The sequence below is a fragment of the Henckelia pumila genome, chromosome 2 (assembly GCF_033568475.1).
Source record: "Henckelia pumila isolate YLH828 chromosome 2, ASM3356847v2, whole genome shotgun sequence".
NCBI classification, from domain to species: Eukaryota; Viridiplantae; Streptophyta; class Magnoliopsida; order Lamiales; family Gesneriaceae; genus Henckelia; species Henckelia pumila.
Genome location: NC_133121.1, coordinates 146,224,032 through 146,245,750, shown reverse-complemented (window position 1 = coordinate 146,245,750; position 21,719 = coordinate 146,224,032). Strand labels below are relative to the sequence as shown.

Below are 21,719 nucleotides of genomic sequence, written 5' to 3'. Positions count from 1 at the left end.
GATAACTAAACATGAATGACATTAACAATATAAAAACATGCTAAACAAATGCAAAATAATTCAATAAAACACATAAAAACAACACCTATCATTGGTTGCAGTCACTGCCTCTTGGGAGCATCACTACATGGGAAGACATTGCATCTAAATTTCTGGCTAAGTACTTTCCACCTGCCAAGTCTGCCCAGCTGAAAATTGAGATCACTACTTTCAAACAGCAAGATTATGAGCTACTGTATGAAGCTTGGGAGCGGTAAAAGGAATTGCTTAGGAAGTGTCCGAACTCCGAACCATAATTGTCCGGACTGGGAACAGATTGAGTTATTATACAATGGTTTGAATGTGCCAACTTGTATTTCTGTGGAAGCTGCAGCTGGAGGTTCGATATTCGCTAAATTTCCTACTAAGGCTTATGAGATGCTTGAGCAAATGACTGTTAACAGTTATCAGTGGCCGAGTGAGAGATCTGCAATAAGGAAGCCTGCTGGAATTCATGAGGTTGATGCATTCACTGGTTTGACTGCTCAGATGGCTACTATTTCTACACAGTTGGCTGCACTGACCAAAGGGAATCAAAGTTTTACTGAGACAGCATCACTGGCGACTGCCGTAAATTTTGCTGTAAGGTCCAAAAAATTCACTAGCTTAATCACGATAAATTAATTAAATTATTTGATTTAATGCATGATATTTAGGGTATTTAATTGTTATGTTTAATTATGTGATTTATTTGAATGCCTAAAATTTTATGTGATATAAATGATTTTTTTTTTAGTTTCAGGTTGGTATTTAAATTGGGTTGTAGGGACGAGTCTAGCCTTGAAACGAGTTAAGAAAATGTTTTTATTTAAATTAAGTTTAAGAAGACGCAATGTATTTTATTTAAAGGAAGAGTTAAATATTTTTAAACTTTTAATTGTAATTAATGGGTAGACCTGGCCAAGGGCCGGGTTGGGCCCGAAACCGGCCCGTGGTCAACGGGCCGGTTAACCGGGTCAACGGGTCCAACCCAAAACCGACTAGGCGGTCCGGTCCAAGTTTTCCAAAGGGAAAACCGTCAACCCGTCGGGTTGGAACCGTCCAACCCGGCGGGTTGGACACGTGGCGCCCATGGGGGCGCCCAGATGATCCAACAGCCACTAGCAAGTGGCCGTTGGATCACTCAATCGTGGCCATTGAGATAAATCGTGGTAGTTGAAACCCGGTCGACCCGCCGGATCTATCGGAATTTTTTTTAAACAAAAAAAAAACCTACTTTTTATGATTTTATCTATAAATATCCCCAACCTCATTTCATTTTGTTTACACAATTCTTTCTTGAACTCTTCATTCTCTCTATTCTCAATTCCTTTTAATTTCTTGAATTATCAAAAATATCAAGTTTCGATTATTGGTTTATTGTCAATTGTTGATTTATTTTCATATTTATACAATTACAAATGTCCGGAGCGGGATCAAGTCATAGGGGTGACAAAGGAAAAGGAAATGAAAAGAGCACCCGAGGTCGAGTATCCTCAATTCAATGTCGATAGCTTTGATCTTGAATATTCCGATGATGAAATTCAAGAAATTCGACAAGAGGCGCAACAAAGACAACAAGTTAAACAACCACCACCACCACGTCATCATGCAAGTCAAGAAAGTATGAACGATCCGGCGGCCTCTCAGAGACAAACTCGAGCGGTGCCTCGCCCGACATCCGATATCTTCACCAAACATTTCGACAAGGTGACGCTTCCCTCCGGTGATTTGAAAGCCAAATGCAAATATTGTTCAAAATGTTACAAATTTAAACAAGGAGGTGGTTATGGAACTTTGACGCGGCATATCGAGAAAAATCATCCGGTGGAAATTGGTATTGATCGTGGTCAAACTCAAATTCTGGCATTCTCTTCTCAATCGGATAATGAATCTCAACTATTTAAATATAACGAAGCTAGATTTAGAGAAGAAACGGCTAAATTTTGTGCGGTTGAACAACTTTCTTTTAGTTTTAGCGATAAATTATCTTTTGAAAATTGGCTTTCTACAAGTGCAAATCCTTCTATTAGACGTATTCCAAGAAATAGTCTCAAACGCACAATGAAAAAGTTAGTCGTTGATCAAAAGAAAGAATTAATTAAGGAATTTTATAGTTTGAATAATAAAGTTTTTTTGTGTTCCGATATTTGGAGTGATCATTGGCAAAGTTGTTCATATATGTGTATTACATGTCATTGGATTGATAATAATTGGAACATTAAAAAAAGGTTGCTTGCATATAGATGTTTCAACGAATCACACACGGCACAAAATATTTCGCAACTTATATTTGTTATTTTAGAAGAATATGGTCTAACTACCAAAGTTTTTTCAATGTCTTTTGATAATGCTAGTGCAAATACTTCTAGTATCAGTGAGCTTATTGAAATATGTAAACCATCACTAGGTGGCAAATTTTTTCATATTAGATGCACATGTCATATTTTAAATTTGTGTGTTCAAGATGGGCTAAAAGGTTTAAGCATACATATTCAACCAATTAGGAACGCTATTCATTATTTATGGACGCATCCTCAAGTTATGAAGCAATGGGGAAAATTTTGTAGAGTAAATGGTATGAAGCCTAAGCGGTTTGCACGAGATGTTCCAACTCGTTGGAATTCAACATATAAATTGTTATTATCCTCTTTTGAATATAAAGATTTATTATGTACATTTTTTCATCAATTTGTTCAAGCTCGTGATATTTATTTTTTTTCAAATCAATGGAACATATGCACTAGTATTTGTGAAATTTTAAAAGTTTTTAATGATGCTAGTGACCAATTATCCGGTGTTTATTACCCTACTTCACATTTAGTTTTAACACATTGTTGCAACATTGCTTGTATTTTTCATGAATATGTTAAATCTAATGATAGTGTTTTATCTCAATGTATTATCGTCATGAAAGCAAAATGGGAAAAATATTTTTTGCTCATTTCTGAAATTTTTTTATGTGCTTTTGTTTTAGATCCTAGACTTAAATTAGATGGCTTAAGCGACATGTTAACATTATATTATGAATCTTTGGAGCCTATTGCGAAAATGATTCCTTCTATCTCATTGATTTTGTTTAATATTAAAACTCATTTACTTGATATTTATAATGAATATAACATCAAATATGATGGACAAATTGTTTCACATGAAACACAATCAACTGCAACTAGTAATGTTACTTCTAAACTTACTAAAGCACAACTTTTATTAAGGGAACGGACGAAACGTCCATGAGGATCCTCAAGTTCCAGTCAGGAACTTGAGAATTATTTTACCACTACTTTTGATTTTAGTGATACAGATGAGGAAAACTTTGACATTTTGAGATGGTGGTCGCAAAAAACACAAATATATCCAATTTTGGCTATAATGGCAAAAGAAATTCTAGCTTGTCCGGTTTCAACAGTTGCAGTGGAGCAAGCATTTAGTATTAAAGGAAATACATTGGACGAGAGACATTCTAGCTTAAGGCCGGAAAATTTGGAAGCCCAATGTTTGCTCAATGATTGGTCAAAAGCCGCTACTCGAACACAACATATTCAAAGCGATGAAGAAGACCAAGATGATGCCGAAGGAACATCCGGAACTACGACGGGAGGAAATACGAGTGAAGTAGAATAAAATGTAATAGATTTGTAATATAAGTCATAAGATGTTGAAATTCTAATATATTGTTTATTTAATAAATGTAATAGATTTTTATTATGGAGATATGAAATATTTGATTGAGATTATTTAAAGAATATGTCTTATTAAAAATTTGTTTAAAAATTAAAAAAAATTGAAGTTGCTCACTTGCGGAGTAGCGGTCTTGCCCCTTCGAATTAAATTCGAAGGGGTAACGCCCCAGCGCTGCAAAATCAGTGCTGGGGTGCTGCAATATTTTTTTTAAAAAAATTTCACGGGTTAGCCCTGACCCTGAACCGGCGGTTAACCGGACCGGAACCGCCGGTTCACCAACCCGGACCGAAATCGGCCATAGCCGGTCCGGTTAAGGGTTGGCTAAATTCCAACCCAGACCGTGGCCAGGTTTATTAATGGGCGGTGTTGGGAGCCCATTATTCACAAATTAAAAATCAAGCGTTCAGATTTCTTTTTCTCTCATTTGAACGCTCCCTTCCTCCTCTCAAAATCTCTCATTTCAACACTGCGATCCAAGGCTAGGGTTCTTCATCCTCAAGGCTAGATCATCTATTCCGCCCAGGTTAATTCCAATTAAATGGTTCAGGCAAGTATTTACTGTTCTGAAACCCATTCAATAACATAGATATTTTCAAGGTAAAACTCTAGGTGTTTGATTGATGATCTATGCATGTTTTCTTAAAAAATTTATGATTATGTTGCTTGATTGTGATACGTTAAGCATTCCTGATGTGTCTGGTTCAAGTTTATTGAGTTTTGAACGATTTGAAGGCAAGAAATCAGATTTTTGGGAGAAGTTTGAAGGAAGGTTTTGATTCAAAATCTTTTAAGTTGTTAAGTGTTTTGGTATGAATTATTTTGAAGTTTTTATGGTGTTGAATGGTATTTTGATGGAAAAGTGTTCCCAAACATTGTAGGATTTGAAAAAGTGCAGAAAATAATAGAAATTTTGGAAAGGAGTCGCGGCGGTGCGCCCGCGCATGGGCCGCGCAGGCCTGCGTACAGGCTGCATGCCGCGCAAGACTTGCTGGTCCTGCACTCGGGCGGCACGCCCGTGCATAGGGCTCGAGATCCCCACCCCATTTTACGTTTTTTGGGTCTTGAAAATCATTTTTTTGATATTTTAATGTATTTCAATTATTTTTAAGAATGTTCATGAAAAATTTTTAAGTTTTCAAAGGTTCGGGACGGACGGAATGCCTCACGTGGATCAGTTAAGTCATGTATTGCACGTTTATGTGATTTTCTCACGAAAGTTACTTTCTCATAAAATGTTTTGAAGTTAATTAGCATCACAAGAAGTTGTATGAGCATGATTTTACGATGATATGAGATTATATGATATGGTACATGGAAAATATTTTGATGATTTATGCGTCTTGTGGTGATTATACGAGGTATGCACTTTGGGATGAGCTTCAGAGCGGCTATCCAAACATGGCTCATGGGATGGTTATACGGGGTATGCACTTCGAGATGAGCTCCGGAGCGGTTATCCAAAGAATGAAAGTTACGGACGTAATGTCATATGCTTGTTATACAATAGAAACCTATGAATGGCTCATTATGACGGTTATCACAATTCACATACTTCATCACCCCTTAAATGTTTTATGTTATGTCTTTCAAAAAAAATGTTTTACGTTATGGTTTTATCAAAATGCATTTATATTAAATTTTGCATGAAAGACTATGATGATATTTTTTCTCCTTTTAAGTTTCAGAAAAATCCTTTTATGCATTTTTTGTTGAGTCTTTAAACTCACTATACTTGAATGGTGTAGTTAACGATGATGTTGATGAATTTATTGATGATTACGTTGGTGGACATGAAGAGGAGGCAGGGATCGGTCCAGCTGGCGATGCATGAGTGCGAGTATTTATGAATGAAAGTTGTTCAAATCATTTTAAGTTGATGAGAGGAAAACAAACTTTATTAAGATGGCCATAATTGACAAAGTCTTTTGAATGTTATTCCACTATTTTGTGCACATTTAAATTCGATTTTTTTTAAAAGATGATGATGCTTCCGCAAAAAAGTTTTAATTTTCCCCAAATAATTATATTTTTAAGTATGTATGTTTGAGTAACGCTCCAATAAGAAATTGGGACATTACATAGAATTTATCTTCATTTTATCTTTGTTCTACATATTTATTTTATTGCAAATTTTTGTAATTAAAATATCACTCTATTTTCGTAGTTCTAAATAAGATTAAGATTATATTAGTTTCATATATTTAGTATAATATCAATTATTTATTCTTCGTGGAAGAATGATATTTTACTCATTCTATATTAAAACTTGACATTGTGCGCTTGCAAGTGAATAAAACATGCAACAATAACACTCTACTCAGTATGGACAATTATTACACCCTCAATAATCTTCCTCCAAATAATTGTAATTCTTGAAATTAATGGGAATCAAAGACATGATTTTGACTCTGATACCAATTGTAGGATCGAGCGTTTGCCATTTTACCAAAATTTTTAGCCGGTGAGAATGGTATAACTCAAATTTTTTCAACCGTACAACAGCTCATGCGCTATAGTTCGATTTCTCATCCCAACCGGAATAATTATTGCACCCTAATTGAGTTGAATTGCATATAATAATAGTTCATTAATCAATCTGATGATGTACATATATCGTTTGTTTTGAGTGATTGGATAAATAATAAATAGATAAGTAATATAATACATTAAAAAATAAATAAGAAATTATAGTTAATATAGTATTGAATTTGATTGATAGATTATAATATATTTGATTTGATTGATTAAATTTTATATTGAAATGATAAATTACTATTTTATCCTTTTAACAATAAATAAAATATAAAATAATATTATTTATAAAAGATAACATAGTAATTTAAATTCAATGATTTGATTGATGTAAAATAAATTATTAATAATTTGATTGACTTAAAATTAATAGTTAATAGATGAAAAAATAATACGACGAGAAGAACGCGATATTAGATGAGATAAGTTATACATAGATTAATAATAATGTCTACCAAACGGTAGTTTATCGGGCAAAATGAACTCAACTCATTTTAAAACAATAAATATACGTAGAAAATGAGAATGAAATAATAATTTTTAAGCATAGATTTGAAAATAGTATATATATGTTACTCAAAAACAAAAATATTCCTGCAAAACATGAATAAACATTGGAAAGAATCCCAGGTTCACTTTCGTGGGAGTCATGTTTACAAATACAGAATCATTTTATTTTATTTATTCATAAATTGCATAATATAATATAAGAATTTAATATTATTCAAATAAAATATTTACTGATAGCCAAAAGATAAGCATTATTATTAAAGAGGCAGAGAGTAGCGACAAAAGCGAAACCAGGTCAAAAGGACAAAGATGAACAAATATTATAATATATATTTTTTTTTATCAAATATATTATAACCTATACTATATATATTTTAAGCTAAGAATATCTTATTTGTTCTCTTGATATGTCAAACCTCATATTATAAAAAAAAAAAAAAAAAAAAAAAAAAAAAACCATAAAAGTGTAAAATTACAAAAAATGTATATCATATTAAAATCAAACACTTTAAAAATAAATATTATATAATATATACGCAATACATAATATTTATGTATTACGTTACACATGTAATGCGTGTATGTTATCGCTAGTATATATTAAGCAACAGAGTATGTTTGTGATTGTTATACGATATATTTATATTTTATTTTAATTAGTAAAAATAAATATTTTAGATATTCAATTTTTTTTTTAAACTTCTTTAGATATTCAATTAAAATTAGGGTTACACAAAAATAATTTAAAGAGGCCGGACCAAAGTATTTTTTTTTAAAGAGACTTGGTTTAAGTAATAGTATACATAGACACGATCACTGAAAATTATCAGTTTCAGAAAAAGGTCACTGCACTTCCTTTCTTTTTTTCATTGTATAATATAATATAATTTACAAAATTAGCTGTACTTAATTTATAGGGCATATTTATAAATTAAAATAAAAAATTTCTTTTGTAAAAGTTAAAAAAAAAAAAAAAAAAACAAATCAAGTGGTTTTATGCTTAATCAACATTTGTATGCCCCACAGCCCGGGCTCTTGCCATCTTATTTATATTTATTTGTAGTCCCCAAATAATGGAACCTCTCAAGTAATAATATCTTTAAAAAAATTCTTGTACTAAAGCAATGATTAGATACTTTTAAATTTCAATTAATATTTAATGAAATTCCCTTTTTATTAAGAATATATATATATATATATATATATATATATCAATTATTGCACCAATTGATACATATACATATGCCTCAAGATCATATTGGTTCAAAAATGTCATCTATAAAATCTTACCATATGCTTTTTTTTTTCCCACATAAACGTCTTCTAATTCAACGATTTATTTTATAAGAAAAACAAAAAATTATAATATAATAATTATCCGGAAAAAACAAAATTTCTTCAATACCTATGTGGTAAAATAACTACCATCATTTATGGAATAATTTTTCGAAAAATAAAATTAAAATAAAATAAATGTCGTGAGCAATTCATGGCTAGAGTCCAAAATGAGTGACAAAAAATTAAATGAAGAGGGGCCCTTGTTACGTTAATTTTGCTTTTTCTTGTTTCTAATTTCTTCCCATCATTTTCAAAAAATAACAAATAAGTAATAATTCTACTTCTTCTTCTCCCCTTCTTTAAAAAGGCAGCAAAATCCGCCATTGTTGATCGATTTCTTAGCAAAGCACTCTTTCTAGCAAAGTTTCCACGAGCCCATTTGGTAGATATTTCATATTGTTCTAGTGCTGAAATTAAATAGCAAATGGAAATTTGTGTTGATTTGTATCTGGGTTGCAAGCTTGATGGGGATTAAGCTCATATTTTGTTGAGGAAAAGAAGGAAACTGTGAAAATATTATTATTATTATTTTATCTTTAAGGAAAGATAGGGAGTTTTATTATCTCCTGTGATGGTTCTAAAAATGGAGGCCAATGAGATTTAGCAGAGATCCTGAAGTTACACAAAAAAAATTAAACAACTTTGTTACTTTATACTTCTTTAATCACTTCTGTGCTTTTGAGAGGAAACCCACTTTTGTTTCTATTCTTTTAAGGCGAAGAAAAGGGGAAGTTTCCTTCTCTATTGTTTGTGCCTTTCATCAGCTGTTCATGGAGTTCACAAAACGCCAAGTTCCCGGTTGGTTCTTTATTTCAGAAACCCATTATTTGTTATTAGCTTTTGTTTGATGTTCTTTATCCCTCTTTTGTTCTGTGGTGTTTGTAATTTTTGTTCATTTCTGGTATCTTTTGTTCTCTGCAGTTCTGTTTGTTATTACAGAAGGAGTCTTGGCTTAAAAAGATTGTCTGGTTTTATTGTAATAATGCTGGGTAATAGATCTAGAGCAGTGGCCAGCAAGCAAGCTCTAATGGCGGATCAAAGCAATTCATTGCTTTCTCCTACCAAAACTCCAACCACACCAATTTCATCTTTCTTGGGATCACCAAGATTCTTCAATGGGTTTTTGAGTAAGAATCTTTCTGATGCAGAAGCTAATGTAATGAGTCCAACTTCAATTCTTGACCCCAAAGTTTCATCCAGTTTTGTGAACCCTTTTGGCTATGACACCAGTTTGTCCAGTCCTCCCATTAAACAAGAACAAGAAGCCATTGGACTGGCCCTTATTGATTCAATCATTGAGGAGAAGAACAATGACGATGGAAACTTTAGCAAGCCATTGAGCAGATTGGTTCTGTTTGGATCAAAGCTCAAGGTGCAGATTCCCTCCAATAATCATACATCTTCTCCCGCTGAATCACCGAAATCTCCGGCGGATTTCGGAATCAAGACTAGGAATTCTCAGTGCTTCAGCCCTTTTTCCGGCAATCCGGAAAAGAACTTTAGCAGACAGCTATCTTTGAAAGAAATGGAGCTTTCTGAGGATTACACTTGTGTGATCACCCACGGCCCGAACCCGAAAACCACTCATATTTTCGACGATTGTATCGTGGAGGATTGCTGCGTAGATGATGATGACATGACTTCTGATCATCCAAGGCCAAGGGAAATGGAAAGTGGTTTTGAAATCAATGTTTCAACTTCTCCATCACCAAATTTCTTGAGCTATTGTCACACTTGCAGAGAAATTCTTGAACAAGGCAAAGATATTTACATTTACAGGTTAATTCAGTTTATGGCCTATGCTTTCTGTTAAAAACACATTAATGGCTTTATGATTTGTGGGATTTTAATGTTTTGGAATTGGTTTCACTTTTTAGAGGTGAGAAAGCCTTTTGCAGCCATGAATGCCGCTGCCAAGAAATGATCATTGACGGAATGAAGAATCCGAAGTTGGATGATCATTTTTAGAAGTCGAGTTGAATTTGATTCTCTATGCTCCACTTTCTTGTTTCAGAGGAATTTAGCATCTTCAAAAGAGATTTTGAACAAAGCATTCCAAATTTTCCATCCCTTTTAGTTGAGTGGGAAGATGACGTGGCTCAAGGACTATGAGTTTCGTTTATCAATGTGAAATGTTCCTTTAATTATTTTTTCTTTCTTTCTTTCTTATTCTCTTGAATTCCTCTCTCGTGCATATACAAATACACAATGAGAGGCAGAGATATAATGTAAAAAAAAATTCTTATTGTAAAATCAATCTCTTTTACTTAACCCTGCAATGTTGGGATCTCAGTAGTTGATGACTATCTATTTAAAGGGTTGCTCTAAAATCTTGAGTCTGTTAATACTATCATACAAACAATGCTTATGTATTTCATCGAGAGTAATTCTCTTCCTATACTCAACACGTGTCTCATGATTTTATGAAAATTTCACACCATATGTTGGATGCAAAAGTTGAGATTCAAAACTCGAAAAAAAAAAAAAGTTAAGATTCAAACATATCATGTGAGGAGAATTACTCTAAACAAAGGCAAGCCTAAACCATTCGCAATCGACCATAGAAAGTAATGCTCTCTCGATAATGGAGAATTACAATACAAAATATTTTGCTGTGTTTGGTTCTAATTCATCTGGTGTATTGATCAGATAGATGTTTGTGAGATGCATAGCGAACAATGTTTCGTATCAGAAACTAATAGAGTGACATAATTAAACATGATAAAAGAAAGAATGGAAATCGTTTCTTTGAGCAGAAGTTGTAATATCCAGACAAATAGAACCATTTCCTTCATTATAAAGCAAAGATTATGCTGGCGTTGCTTCAGGGGATAGTAATTATCTGTTTCGAGAATCATCTCACCACGACAGCCTTATTAATCAACGCTTTAGTTATCTTAATTGGTTCTTCCAAGAACATAATCCATCATGCAGGTCTTTTGGATAAATTTAAGATTTGCAAAATAAATAAATTCATTTGAACCTACCTTAAAATGTACACTCCAAAACTTAACTTTTAAAAAAAAACTTTCAATGAAAACGTTTCATGTGTTAATTTTGTAAAAACGATTTCCCATTCAACCTTAGACCATGAAAAATATTATCTTTTACACAAAAATATTACTTTTCACTTCAAATATAAACCAGATCGACCTGTCTCACAAATATAAACTATGAAACCGTCTCACATAAGACCTACTCTTAACTTTTGATTATATATTTTATATATAAAAGAATCAATTCTGATATTCTGATACTTCCAAAAGACTTCCAAGTTCGACTAACACAAAAGTATAAAATGAATAATCATCCAAAATTTTCGTTTCACTAGGGACGTTTTCTGTGTCACAAATTGATCTCTAACTTTTGTCTTCATAAAAATAATTATAAATTAAGATTATTCAGATAATTATCACCACATTTTTTTTTCTTTTTTTCGTTCTTAAGCATAGTATGATCCATGTTTACGCAAAAGACTTTCAAAAATAGTAAAATGATTAGCAAAGAGGTTTGATTCATTTCGGGAACAGTACCAGAAAACAAAGTCAGCTATTGAAGACAAATGACACAAAATTCAAGTTGCAATACATAAATTTCTAGTAAAATGATAGAACGGCCCATCGGAAAGCAACCCCATGGTTGACGAGTCACCTTCACGGTATTTACAATTACATAACCCCCACGAAGCCAAAAAAAAAAAAAAAAAACTATTTGTCATTATAAACATGAACTCCGCACACAGAAATGAAAACAATAAAAAAGTTATATCAGAGCCGTGTAGATTCCAACGTGTTTTTGTTAGCCGATATACATATTAAAACCTTGAATATATGCCGAAATTCTCAGTAAATCTCTACGAGAGAGTAATATCATTGCCTAGAAAAACTAGAAAGTTCAGATATAAAAGATGATTCGGAAGTCTCCCAGAAGTTCAGAACCTTACAAGCTCGTTACATGTACATAAACAGTTGTATAGAGCTACATAAAGCTAGGCAAGTGCACCAATTTCGGACACAAAAGATCAAGACACCATACAGTGTGTGATGCTATATTTCATATTTGTAGACAACCAAACTTAAAAAACAGAATAACCAACATAACCATGATGATGAAGGCTAACAAGGAACTGACACAGCCACCAGAAGTATCTTCTTCAATCAGCAGACAGCACCCATACAAACGCTAGCAAACACATGAAAAAGATACATTATTAAAAGGGAAAATGCAATAAGAATCAATATAAAGGAGCAAAAACTAGTAAACTTACCAGGTTACAGCAGGGAATGAACAACAATCTCCAATGAAAATGAACTTAAGCACCAGGGAAGAAGTGGTCCCACCAGCTTTCACAAGAGAGCAACAAGAAGTAAAGCTTACAAGAGAGTGGGCTCAAATGGAATCGGTCTAACCACTAGTGCCAAAATATCATCCATGAACCAACTTTCAACATAGCAGAATAGGCCAAGCTAACGAAAAGACAGCCCAACATGGATCAAGCCTAAGGACTCGGAGTAGAAAGACCATTAACCACTTTCGGCACAGAGGACAACCTACGCGAATAGAAGACAGCTCAACAAGGACCAAACCTAACGCATACAGAGAATCCATATCTATTTTCCTTCCCATTTTTCCTTTTTTAAAAACCAGAAAGATGGTGAAGGGGAAACCACATCTTTGCAGGGTATGAACCAGAAGTGAGAACCACTTCAAAAGAAAAGAAAATAGAGGCATCGAGGGACAAGGATGAAGAAAATGATGAAATGATTCAGGTAGTCATGAACATAGAGACTAAATTGATAACCTATAGTCGGTATTCAACTGGTGATATAGAAAATCATGAAGGCCAAGTTGAATATCAGGCAGAGGGTGGGTAAGGAGGTGATAAGATAAAACTCTATAGACAACCATATTAGGGATCTACAACATATACTGGTACCTAACTAAAAAATATAAATCAACGTAAAACAGGGAAAACATGAGTGAAGATCCCCGAAGATACATTGACGACCTCAATTACAATTGCGAACATTATGTGGACTCCTCCAAGCTGAATATGTTCAGTTAAGCAGTCAATTCTCTGATCTTGTCTATTCATCAATCATTTATATTGGGCAGACAAAGCTTTTCACTTCAAAGCTTCACCCAGGAGAAATCCACGTCTGAGCAACCTTCAAATTTCCTAAACAGACATAATAGACTTTACATGATATATGGAGACAGGTTACCAACACCCATCAGAGTACTTGCACGGCCACCGCCACTCGTAACACACTTCCAAATGGAATCCTAATAAGAAAGTATCCCTGAATCAATCTTTACATTTTGTACACAGTCTACCACTAACCTACTTCACAACTTATTCACAGAAGCACTAAATGATCCAAATCCTTCATTCATCAGCAATGTCAAGATTAAGGATGCGGCGCAGGGTTTTAGTTGCAGAGTCAGGGCTGTTGTAAAGATCACCAGGCAATGGACTGTGCTCCCTGGATGGAGAAGCAGGTGCAGACTTCATGAATAAACACAAATCATTTTCAGGGGACGAGGTAGCCAAGTCAAGGGACACAGTTCTGCTAGGCTGGAATGAAAACTTTGGAATAGGTAAAGAGCTTGGAGGAGGGGAATTTGAATAAGCAGGTCCAGCCCAACGCTCAGAAAAATGAAAAACATCATTGGGTGACCTATCATTGTTTTCAAACCTTATATTAAATGGGATAGGGATTGCACAGCTTTTCGAATTTCTTTTGTAGCTTTGTTGGCTTCCAATGGTGGTTGGTGACGGGGTTTTGGGCGAAAATGATGCAGAGAAGGCCCGTTTAATAACAGGAATGGTGGAGGAGCAAAATTTCGTAGGAGTTGGGAGTAACCCTGCTCCGCGTTGAGAAATCCTGCAATTAATCCCCTGAAAATGCCCAGCAACATCATCTTCAAACGACGCCAATTTCTTCCTGTCGTGGCCAGGGTTTCTATCATAATACTGATGGTGATTCCTGTGATGAGGAACGACCACTAGAGTCTTCATGCTATCAATACACCGAGTAACACAATCCTAGGTTATTATCTTGCCCACCACTATTAACCACGAAATAAGGTACTCCAAAAATATCGAACTACTTAACAGCTCCAGAAATCAGCACACTAGAAAATCGTATCTCAAGCAATCAGAAGTTCAAGGTCTTGTCCAAAAACCGCCTTCGCCTACACCCAACCTATCCAGACAGCATATATTCTTATCTAACGAAGCCACCAGAAGCAAACTTCAGATCTACACACATGCAAACAAAACCACAGCAAACGAAATGACAAACAATAAATTAAACTCGAACGAAAAATTCAAGGCTTCTCAAATAAAAACTTGTAATCGAAAAAATATATATATATCGTACAGAAACTACCTTGATTTTCGCGAGAGAACAGATGAAATGGTGGAAATGGAGACGGTACAGAGCCGGAATAGCTTAGCTTCACTCAAGAAATCCTCTTGCTACACAAAAATGTTGGTTGGAAGTGTGGTTTTAGAGAGAGAGATTGGGAAGAAAGTTCAGATTCCTTGGCTTTGCACGGCGGAGCAATGGTTTCCTTTTTGCGGTTTCGCTATGGGAATGCAGGGCGAAAGGGAACAATAACAGAGGGCGAATTTACGAAACTGCCCTGAACATGGCAGCTAATTTACCGGCTTACGTCACTGACACTACACCGCGGAACAGACCATTTTGCCCTTCTAGCTAGGACCCAAATTATTGAGATCCAAAAACTCACAATTGAATTGAGCCCAATCCACATATAAATCTTGAACTTAAACCACGAAGAAATAATTTAATTTCTATGAAAAGTTTCAATTGATCGGAGATAAATATTTAAGAGAAAATCATATCTAATTTGAATTTTTAGGACCGTTTAATTCTATACATAGGATTGTGATGTAACCAAAAAATTTAGAGCGAATTTTCCAATCTTCCAATTCTCGGGTCGGATCGAAAAACAAGACTATTCATGAACAAAAAATGAGGTTAGGGGATGCCGAATGTGTGTCGGCGTAATCCCGCTGACGCATAAGTCAGTGCTCAGATTACATGAAGGGCATAATAAAATTGAGAGAGCAAGAGAATATAAGTGAGTGCATGACATGGCAGTTAGGACTCTGAACCGACTTAGTGGTCATGTCTCAATCCCGGATTTGTCGGGATCTCCTTTTATCCTTTAGAGATTTAATAAGTGTTTCTAATATTCAAGAGTCTCGAGTAAAGCTTCCGCTATTGCACCCGGATCGTCCTTTTTTCCTACCTGTTAGAGCTAAGCCCTTTTGAATCTTGCCAGATAGGCTCAGTTACAAATCTATCTTTTTCGGATTTGTGTATTATTTGGACCTTCATTAGACTTTACTTTAGTATAGTAAATTTGGAAGAACTCTCTTGGGTATGGACTCGGATCGGATACCCTAATATTTTTATGAACATAAAGACATCAGATTGGATGTGAGAAAAAAAACTTGTGTGATCATAAAAATGTTTTGAGTTGGACTGAAATAATAATAATAATAATAATAATAATAATAATAATAATAATTGATACCCTGGTAAGCCAGGGGTGGCAAGGCCAGGGGAGTCAGGGCTGTATTAAAGCAAGGGTAGCAGGGCTGTTAGTCAGGACAGCGAGTAAGACTCTAGCCCGACTATTTTTGGGAGGAGTAGTGATACCCTAGTAAGCCAGGGGTGGCAGGGTCAGGAAAGGCCAGGGGAGTCAGGGATGTATTAAAGCAGGCTAGGAGCTTCAGAATTCCGGGAGACCAGATCTACATGACTTAGACAAAACCCATGTCTCAAGGGCATGATCCCCACGACTGCCATAATCCCGAGCCTTCCGGCTCTATCGTGCGTCACAGGTAAACGTGGGTAACTCTTGCACCCACGATCTAGATCGTGGCCACTACCCTGGAAATGCGGAGTGACTCTCTCACTCCAAGGCCTATAAATACCTGGTCACAGGCATTTGTAGAGGTATGTTCATCTAAAATCCCAAAGCACTATATTCATTTTTTCTAAAAGCCCACTCTATTTCTAAGTCTGACTTAACCATCGGAGTGGCCCCGCCGAAAAACCTTCCGGCGCCCCACTAACATGCTTTCATTCTTTTCCCTTGTGAGCAGATCACCTCGATCCAGGAGGGACAAACCACATTTTACACCTACTAGCCCGGTCATCACGTCAGGCCCACTTCACTACCCTGACAACCCGGGCCCCGGTTTGATAAACCATCATCATTGGCGCCGTCTGTGGGAAGCTTGTTCTATAGACGTAGATATGGCTTCTCATGAGCAAACATCACCTGGAGACCACCAGCAAGGCCGGAACATTACCATTCCTATGGAGCAGTTCGAATCATATGTTCAGGATATGATACGGAAGTCGTTGATAGCTGCAAAGCAACCACAATCAAAGGACATAACAGTGGAGGAAGAAAGGAACCGGGGTAATCCAAACTCTAATGCCCAAGTTAGAGAAGGAGAAGAAGAAGAAAGCTCTTGGATGCACTCAATACAGCCTTCCATGGCGGATGAGTTGCATGAACTTAGGAGGAAAGTACAGAAGTTGGAAGAAGGGGGTTCCAAAATGGCTTGGCCTATCAAGATTCCGGGTTGCCCTTTTTCGCAGGAGGTGATGGAGGAACCCTTGCCATTAAATTACAAGTCGGCAAAAATCCGGGAGTATGATGGGAGCACGGACCCAGGGGAGCACCTGGCTCGGTTTGAGAATGTAGCTATGTTACATTGCTATGGGGATAAGATCAAGTGCAAAGTCTTCTTACCACTTTGGTGGATTCTGCCCAAAGATGGTTTGAGAAGTTGGAGCCCCAAAGTGTTCGATCCTTTGCAGAATTCAAGCAAGTGTTTTTGCAGCACTTCGGCAGTAGCAAGAGGTATAAGAAAACTGCCTATAGCCTATTTGAAGCAAAACATTCAGGAGAGGAGTCTCTACGAACCTATTTTAAAAGGTTCAACAAGATCGCTTTGGAGGTCCCGATCTGTGCCCAGGAGACCAAGATCACGGCCTTCACTCAAGGTCTTCGGGAAGGGGAATTTTTCAAATCACTAGTGAAGAAAGCACCCCGAACTTTCGAAGATTTGCTGGCTCGGGCTGAAAAATACATTAACATGGAGGAAGCTCAGAGGCAGAAGAAGGAGGTAACCCGGCGGGAGGGAGGCCGGGAACAAGGAAGAAGTAGAGAAAGCCATGATCCCATGGGGCGGTTATCCCGGTATGCTCCGCACCGAGGGACCCGAGATAGGGCTGTTCACGTGTGCGAAGAAGGAGTTGCGACCCAGGCCCCTGTTTCTAGGGAAAAGTTCTGGAAGTACTGTGCGCTTCATCAGGAGTGCACTCATGACACCAGTGAATGCCGAACTCTGCAGCAGAGACATCAGCTACCTTATGTTAGAGATGGTAAGCCGGTTCTGAAAAAGCCCCGAAGTGTGCCTTGGTTTCGGGGGTCACAGACACTGGTTTCTCCCCGGGATGTCACCAGCTCTCGGGAAAAAGGGAAACAAGAAATGGATCATGCAAAAAAGGACAAGACATCAGGAGATGGGCCAGCCAAAGGTATCATTAACATGATATCAGGAGGATCTACTGACGGAGATTCAAACCGGGCTAGGAAGGCCTGGAGTCGGAGGGAAAGTTTAGGGGTGGAGAAAGGGCGACAGGGTTCAGAGCCAATCATCACATTCGAATCCCAAGACCTGGAAGGAGTAAACTTACCACTTAATGACGCTTTGCTTATACAAGCTCGGATCGCCAATTATGATGTTCGAAGGGTGTTTGTCGACTCGGGAAGCTCAGTAAACGTCCTTTTTCAAGAAGCATTCGAGCAGATGGATCTACATGGGTATGAGCTGAGCCCGGTAAAAACTGTCTTATATGGTTTTGCAGGGCACACCATTCAACCCCAAGGGGAAATGTTGCTGCCCATAACCTTAGGGTCAGGAGATGAGAAGAGGACGGTCATGACAAGATTCACATTAGTAGAAGCACCCTCTTCTTATAATGTCATCTTGGGGAGGCCGGCTATGAATTCTTTCAAAGCCGTGGCCTCAGCTTACCATCAAAAGATCAAATTCCCAGTGGGAGATAAGGTCGGAGAAGTCCGAGGAGATCAACCTTCTTCCCGAAAATGCTATGCCGAGACAGTGAAGGTAGATTACAAGAGGGCAAGACAGAATGGGAAGGAAGGAGCCCAGGGGGGAAGAGAAGTCTGTTCTGTGGAGGAGTCTAAAGGTGAGTATGAAGAGGTGGAGCTGGAGCTCGGGCAAACAGGGAAGTCTGTTAAAATAGCCCGGGACTTAGAAGCAAGGTTGGCTGAAACATTGAAAGGTTGCCTCATTCAGAATAAGGATGTGTTCGCCTGGGCTCAGGGCGATTTGATGGGAGTTTCATCTCATGTTGCAGAACACAAACTCAACATCATCTCTGGAGCCCGGCCTGTATTACAAAAGAAGAGGCATTTCGGGGCTGAGAAGGATAAAGTGATAGCGGAGCAGGTTCAAGAGCTACTGCGGGCCGGACACATTAAAGAAGTACAATTTCCTACTTGGTTGTCCAACGTAGTGCTAGTACCAAAAGCTACTGGGAAGTGGCGGATGTGTGTGGATTTCCGGGATTTAAATAAAGCCTGCCCCAAGGATTGTTATCCTTTACCCCGGATTGACCAATTGGTGGATTCCACATCCGGGTGTGAATTGCTGAGCTTTATGGATGCATACCAGGGCTACCATCAAATTCCTTTAGCCCTGGAAGATCAAGACAAAGTCAGTTTTATCACCTCGGGAGGTACTTTCTGTTACGTGGTTATGCCATTTGGTCTAAAAAATGCAGGGGCTACGTATCAGCGGATGATGGATAGAGTGTTCCGGGAACAGGTGGGTCGAAACGTGGAGGTATATGTGGATGATGTATTGGTGAATTCCAGGACCCAGGATTGTTTTATACCCGACCTGGAGGAAACTTTTGCCACAGTTCGGCGATATGGGATCAAGTTGAATCCGGCCAAGTGTATGTTTGGGGTGAAAAGTGGCAAGTTTCTGGGGTTCATGGTAACTGAACGTGGGATAGAAGTCAACCCAGAAAAAGTGAACCTGTTGCGGGAAATGCCTTCGCCAACATCTATCAAGGAGGTACAGCGATTGACCGGCCGGATTACAGCCCTGGCTTGGTTTATAGCTCGGTCGGCTCACCGCAGCTATCATTTTTTCCAAGTGTTGCGAAAAGCCCAGAGGTTTGGCTGGACTGAGCAGTGCGAGCAGGCCTTTCAGGAGTTGAAGGAGCATCTGGCTAGCTTGCCTATCTTGGTTAAGCCAGAGCCAGGGGAAAGATTGTGGATATATCTGTCTACTACTGAGAAGGCTGTCAGCACTGTTTTAATAAAAGAGGAAAAGGGATATCAGAGGCCTGTGTACTACGTCAGTCATGCTTTGAAGGGGGCGGAAGTTAGATATACGGAGATTGAGATGATGGCCCTGGCTTTGGTAATAACAGCCTGGAAATTGAGACCTTATTTCTTGTCTCACCCGGTAACTGTTCTTACTAATAGCCTCCTAGGGCGAATCATGACTAATCCGGATGCCTCGGGGAGTCTTGTAAAATGGTCGGTGGAGTTGGGAGAATATGACATTGAATACCAGCCGCGTAAAGCCATCAAAGCCCAAGATTTATCCGATTTTTTGACAGAGGTGGCCACTTTTGGCCAAGAGGAAGTATGGAGGGTTTTTGTAGATGGAGCCAGTGGTGTTGGAGGCAGTGGTGTAGGGGTCATCCTGATCTCACCTACCCAGGAGAAAATCGAGATAGCCGTAAAGCTGGATTTTCAGGCCTCCAACAACGAAGCTGAATATGAGGCTGTGATAGCTGGGATGCAACGGGCTCGGGAAATCGGGGTAAGTCATATTATAATATATTCTGACTCACAGTTGGTTGTTCAAGGTAAAGAAGACCTTCTGTACCCGAGAGGAGAAATTGATAAAATATTTTAAGATAATTGAAGAACTTGGGGCCAGTTTCACTACTTGGAGTATAGAGCAGATACCCCGGGAAGAAAATAGGGAAGCAGACGCCTTGGCTAAAAGAGCGATCATTGGGGAAAATGATGGTAAAGAATCCCTGGTACAGAGGGAAATGGTGGCTGCCATAGAATCTCGGGAGCCGGTCCTCCGAGAAGATACATGGATGGCCCCGATGGTCAAGTACCTTACCCATGGGGATCTCCCGGAAGACAGAGGACAAGCCCGGGTCATACGAAGACAGGTAGCCAGATTTGCTATTTTAGGAGGAAGGCTTTATAGGCGTTCCTATCAGGGCCCTTTGCTCAAATGCTTGGGGGAAGGGGAAACAGAATATGTCTTGCGGGAAGTGCACGAGGGATGTTGTGGAAACCATGGAGGGTCTATGAGTCTGGTCCGAAGGGTATTGTTGTCCGGATACTGGTGGCCCACTTTACAGGCTGATGCATCTAAAATTACCCGATCTTGTGAAGGATGTCAGAGGTTCGGCAATATACAGCATAGCCCAGCAAGTAGCTTGAATCCCGTATGGGCATCGTGCCCCTTTGACCAATGGGGTCCGGACATAGTAGGACCTTTTCCACAAGCCCGGGCACAGAAGAAGTTATTGCTGGTAGCCGTTGATTATTTTTCCAAGTGGGTGGAGGCAGAGCCTTTGGCAAAAATAACAAAAGCCGAAGTGATGAAGTTTTTGTGGAAGAACATAGTGTGCCGGTTTGGGCTCCCAAGGAAGTTGGTTTCGGATAATGGTAGGCAGTTTCAGGGGCAGAAATTGGCAGATTGGTGTGCCGAGATGAACATTAAGCAGGCCTTCACCTCGGTCGCCTATCCTCAAAGTAATGGTCAAACAGAAGTGACCAACCATACTATTGTTCGATCTTTACAGGCTCGGTTGCATGGAATGGGAAAAGATTGGGTTGAGGAGATCCCAAGTGTGTTGTGGGCCTATCGAACCACTCCTCATACGGCTACACAGGAATCACCTTTTAGCCTGTTATATGGTTCGGAGGCTATTCTGCCAGTAGAGATTGGACAACCTTCAGCTCGGATTAGGGCATATGAGGATACGGAAGAAGGAGCCCGGGCACAAGAATTGGATCTCATTGAAGAGCGAAGGGAGAAAGCAGCTCGTAGAATGGAGGCTTATAGAGCTCGGGTGATGAGAGCCTATAATCGAAAAGTCAAACCTCGGGAATTACAGGAAGGAGAGTTAGTATTGAAGAGAGTTAATCCAGCGGGGGAAGTGGGGAAGCTAGATGCCCGATGGGAGGGGCCATACAAGCTTATCAGAAAGGTCGGTGCTAATACTTGGTACCTACAGGATAGTCAGGGACGCCCCCTCAAACGACCATGGAATGCTTTACATTTGAAGAAATATTTTATGTAGTGTTTTGTATTCGATGTTTATTAATGAAGGAGTTTATTCATTAAAGAAGGTTTTTTATTATATAAGCCCGGGAGGTTCAAGGCCCCGGCACCCATCTTAAGCCCAAGGCATATATAAGCCCTTGGCATTATATAAGTCCGGGAGGTTCCAGGCCCCGACACCCATCTTAAGCCCAAGGCATATATAAGCCCTTGGCAT

General features: G+C 38.2%; 2 protein-coding genes and 1 non-coding gene across 3 annotated transcripts; 1 reads left to right on the top strand and 2 right to left on the bottom strand.

Moving 5' to 3' along the window:
• Positions 1-185: 185 nt before the first annotated feature.
• Positions 186-291, bottom strand: LOC140885959 (small nucleolar RNA R71). Its single transcript, XR_012151370.1, has one exon. It is a non-coding gene; the product is annotated as a small nucleolar RNA R71 (small nucleolar RNA).
• Positions 292-8,379: 8,088 nt separating this feature from the next.
• Positions 8,380-10,485, top strand: LOC140882479 (FCS-Like Zinc finger 8-like). The gene is made up of 3 exons (XM_073288517.1): positions 8,380-8,883; positions 9,007-9,864; positions 9,963-10,485. Exons 2-3 carry the CDS (start codon positions 9,068-9,070, stop codon positions 10,051-10,053), a joined length of 888 nt encoding a protein of 295 aa, XP_073144618.1. The 5' UTR covers positions 8,380-8,883; positions 9,007-9,067; the 3' UTR covers positions 10,054-10,485.
• A 1,402-nt stretch (positions 10,486-11,887) lies between these two features.
• LOC140882625 (uncharacterized) lies at positions 11,888-14,700 on the bottom strand. The gene is made up of 3 exons (XM_073288737.1): positions 14,481-14,700; positions 12,353-14,350; positions 11,888-12,267 (listed from the first exon to the last, which is right to left on the bottom strand). The coding sequence occupies exon 2, from the start codon at positions 14,105-14,107 to the stop codon at positions 13,475-13,477; it is 633 nt and encodes a 210-aa protein (XP_073144838.1). The 5' UTR covers positions 14,108-14,350; positions 14,481-14,700; the 3' UTR covers positions 11,888-12,267; positions 12,353-13,474.
• Positions 14,701-21,719: the final 7,019 nt, after the last annotated feature.

Bases quoted from the DNA above. Each gene is read 5' to 3' on its own strand.
- LOC140882479 (XM_073288517.1), top strand. From the start codon at position 9,068: ATGCTGGGTAATAGATCTAGAGCAGTGGCCAGCAAGCAAGCTCTAATG. The intron at 9,865-9,962 runs GTTAATTCAGTT...TTCACTTTTTAG, and splicing joins AAAGATATTTACATTTACAG to AGGTGAGAAAGCCTTTTGCA.
- LOC140882625 (XM_073288737.1), bottom strand. From the start codon at position 14,107: ATGAAGACTCTAGTGGTCGTTCCTCATCACAGGAATCACCATCAGTAT.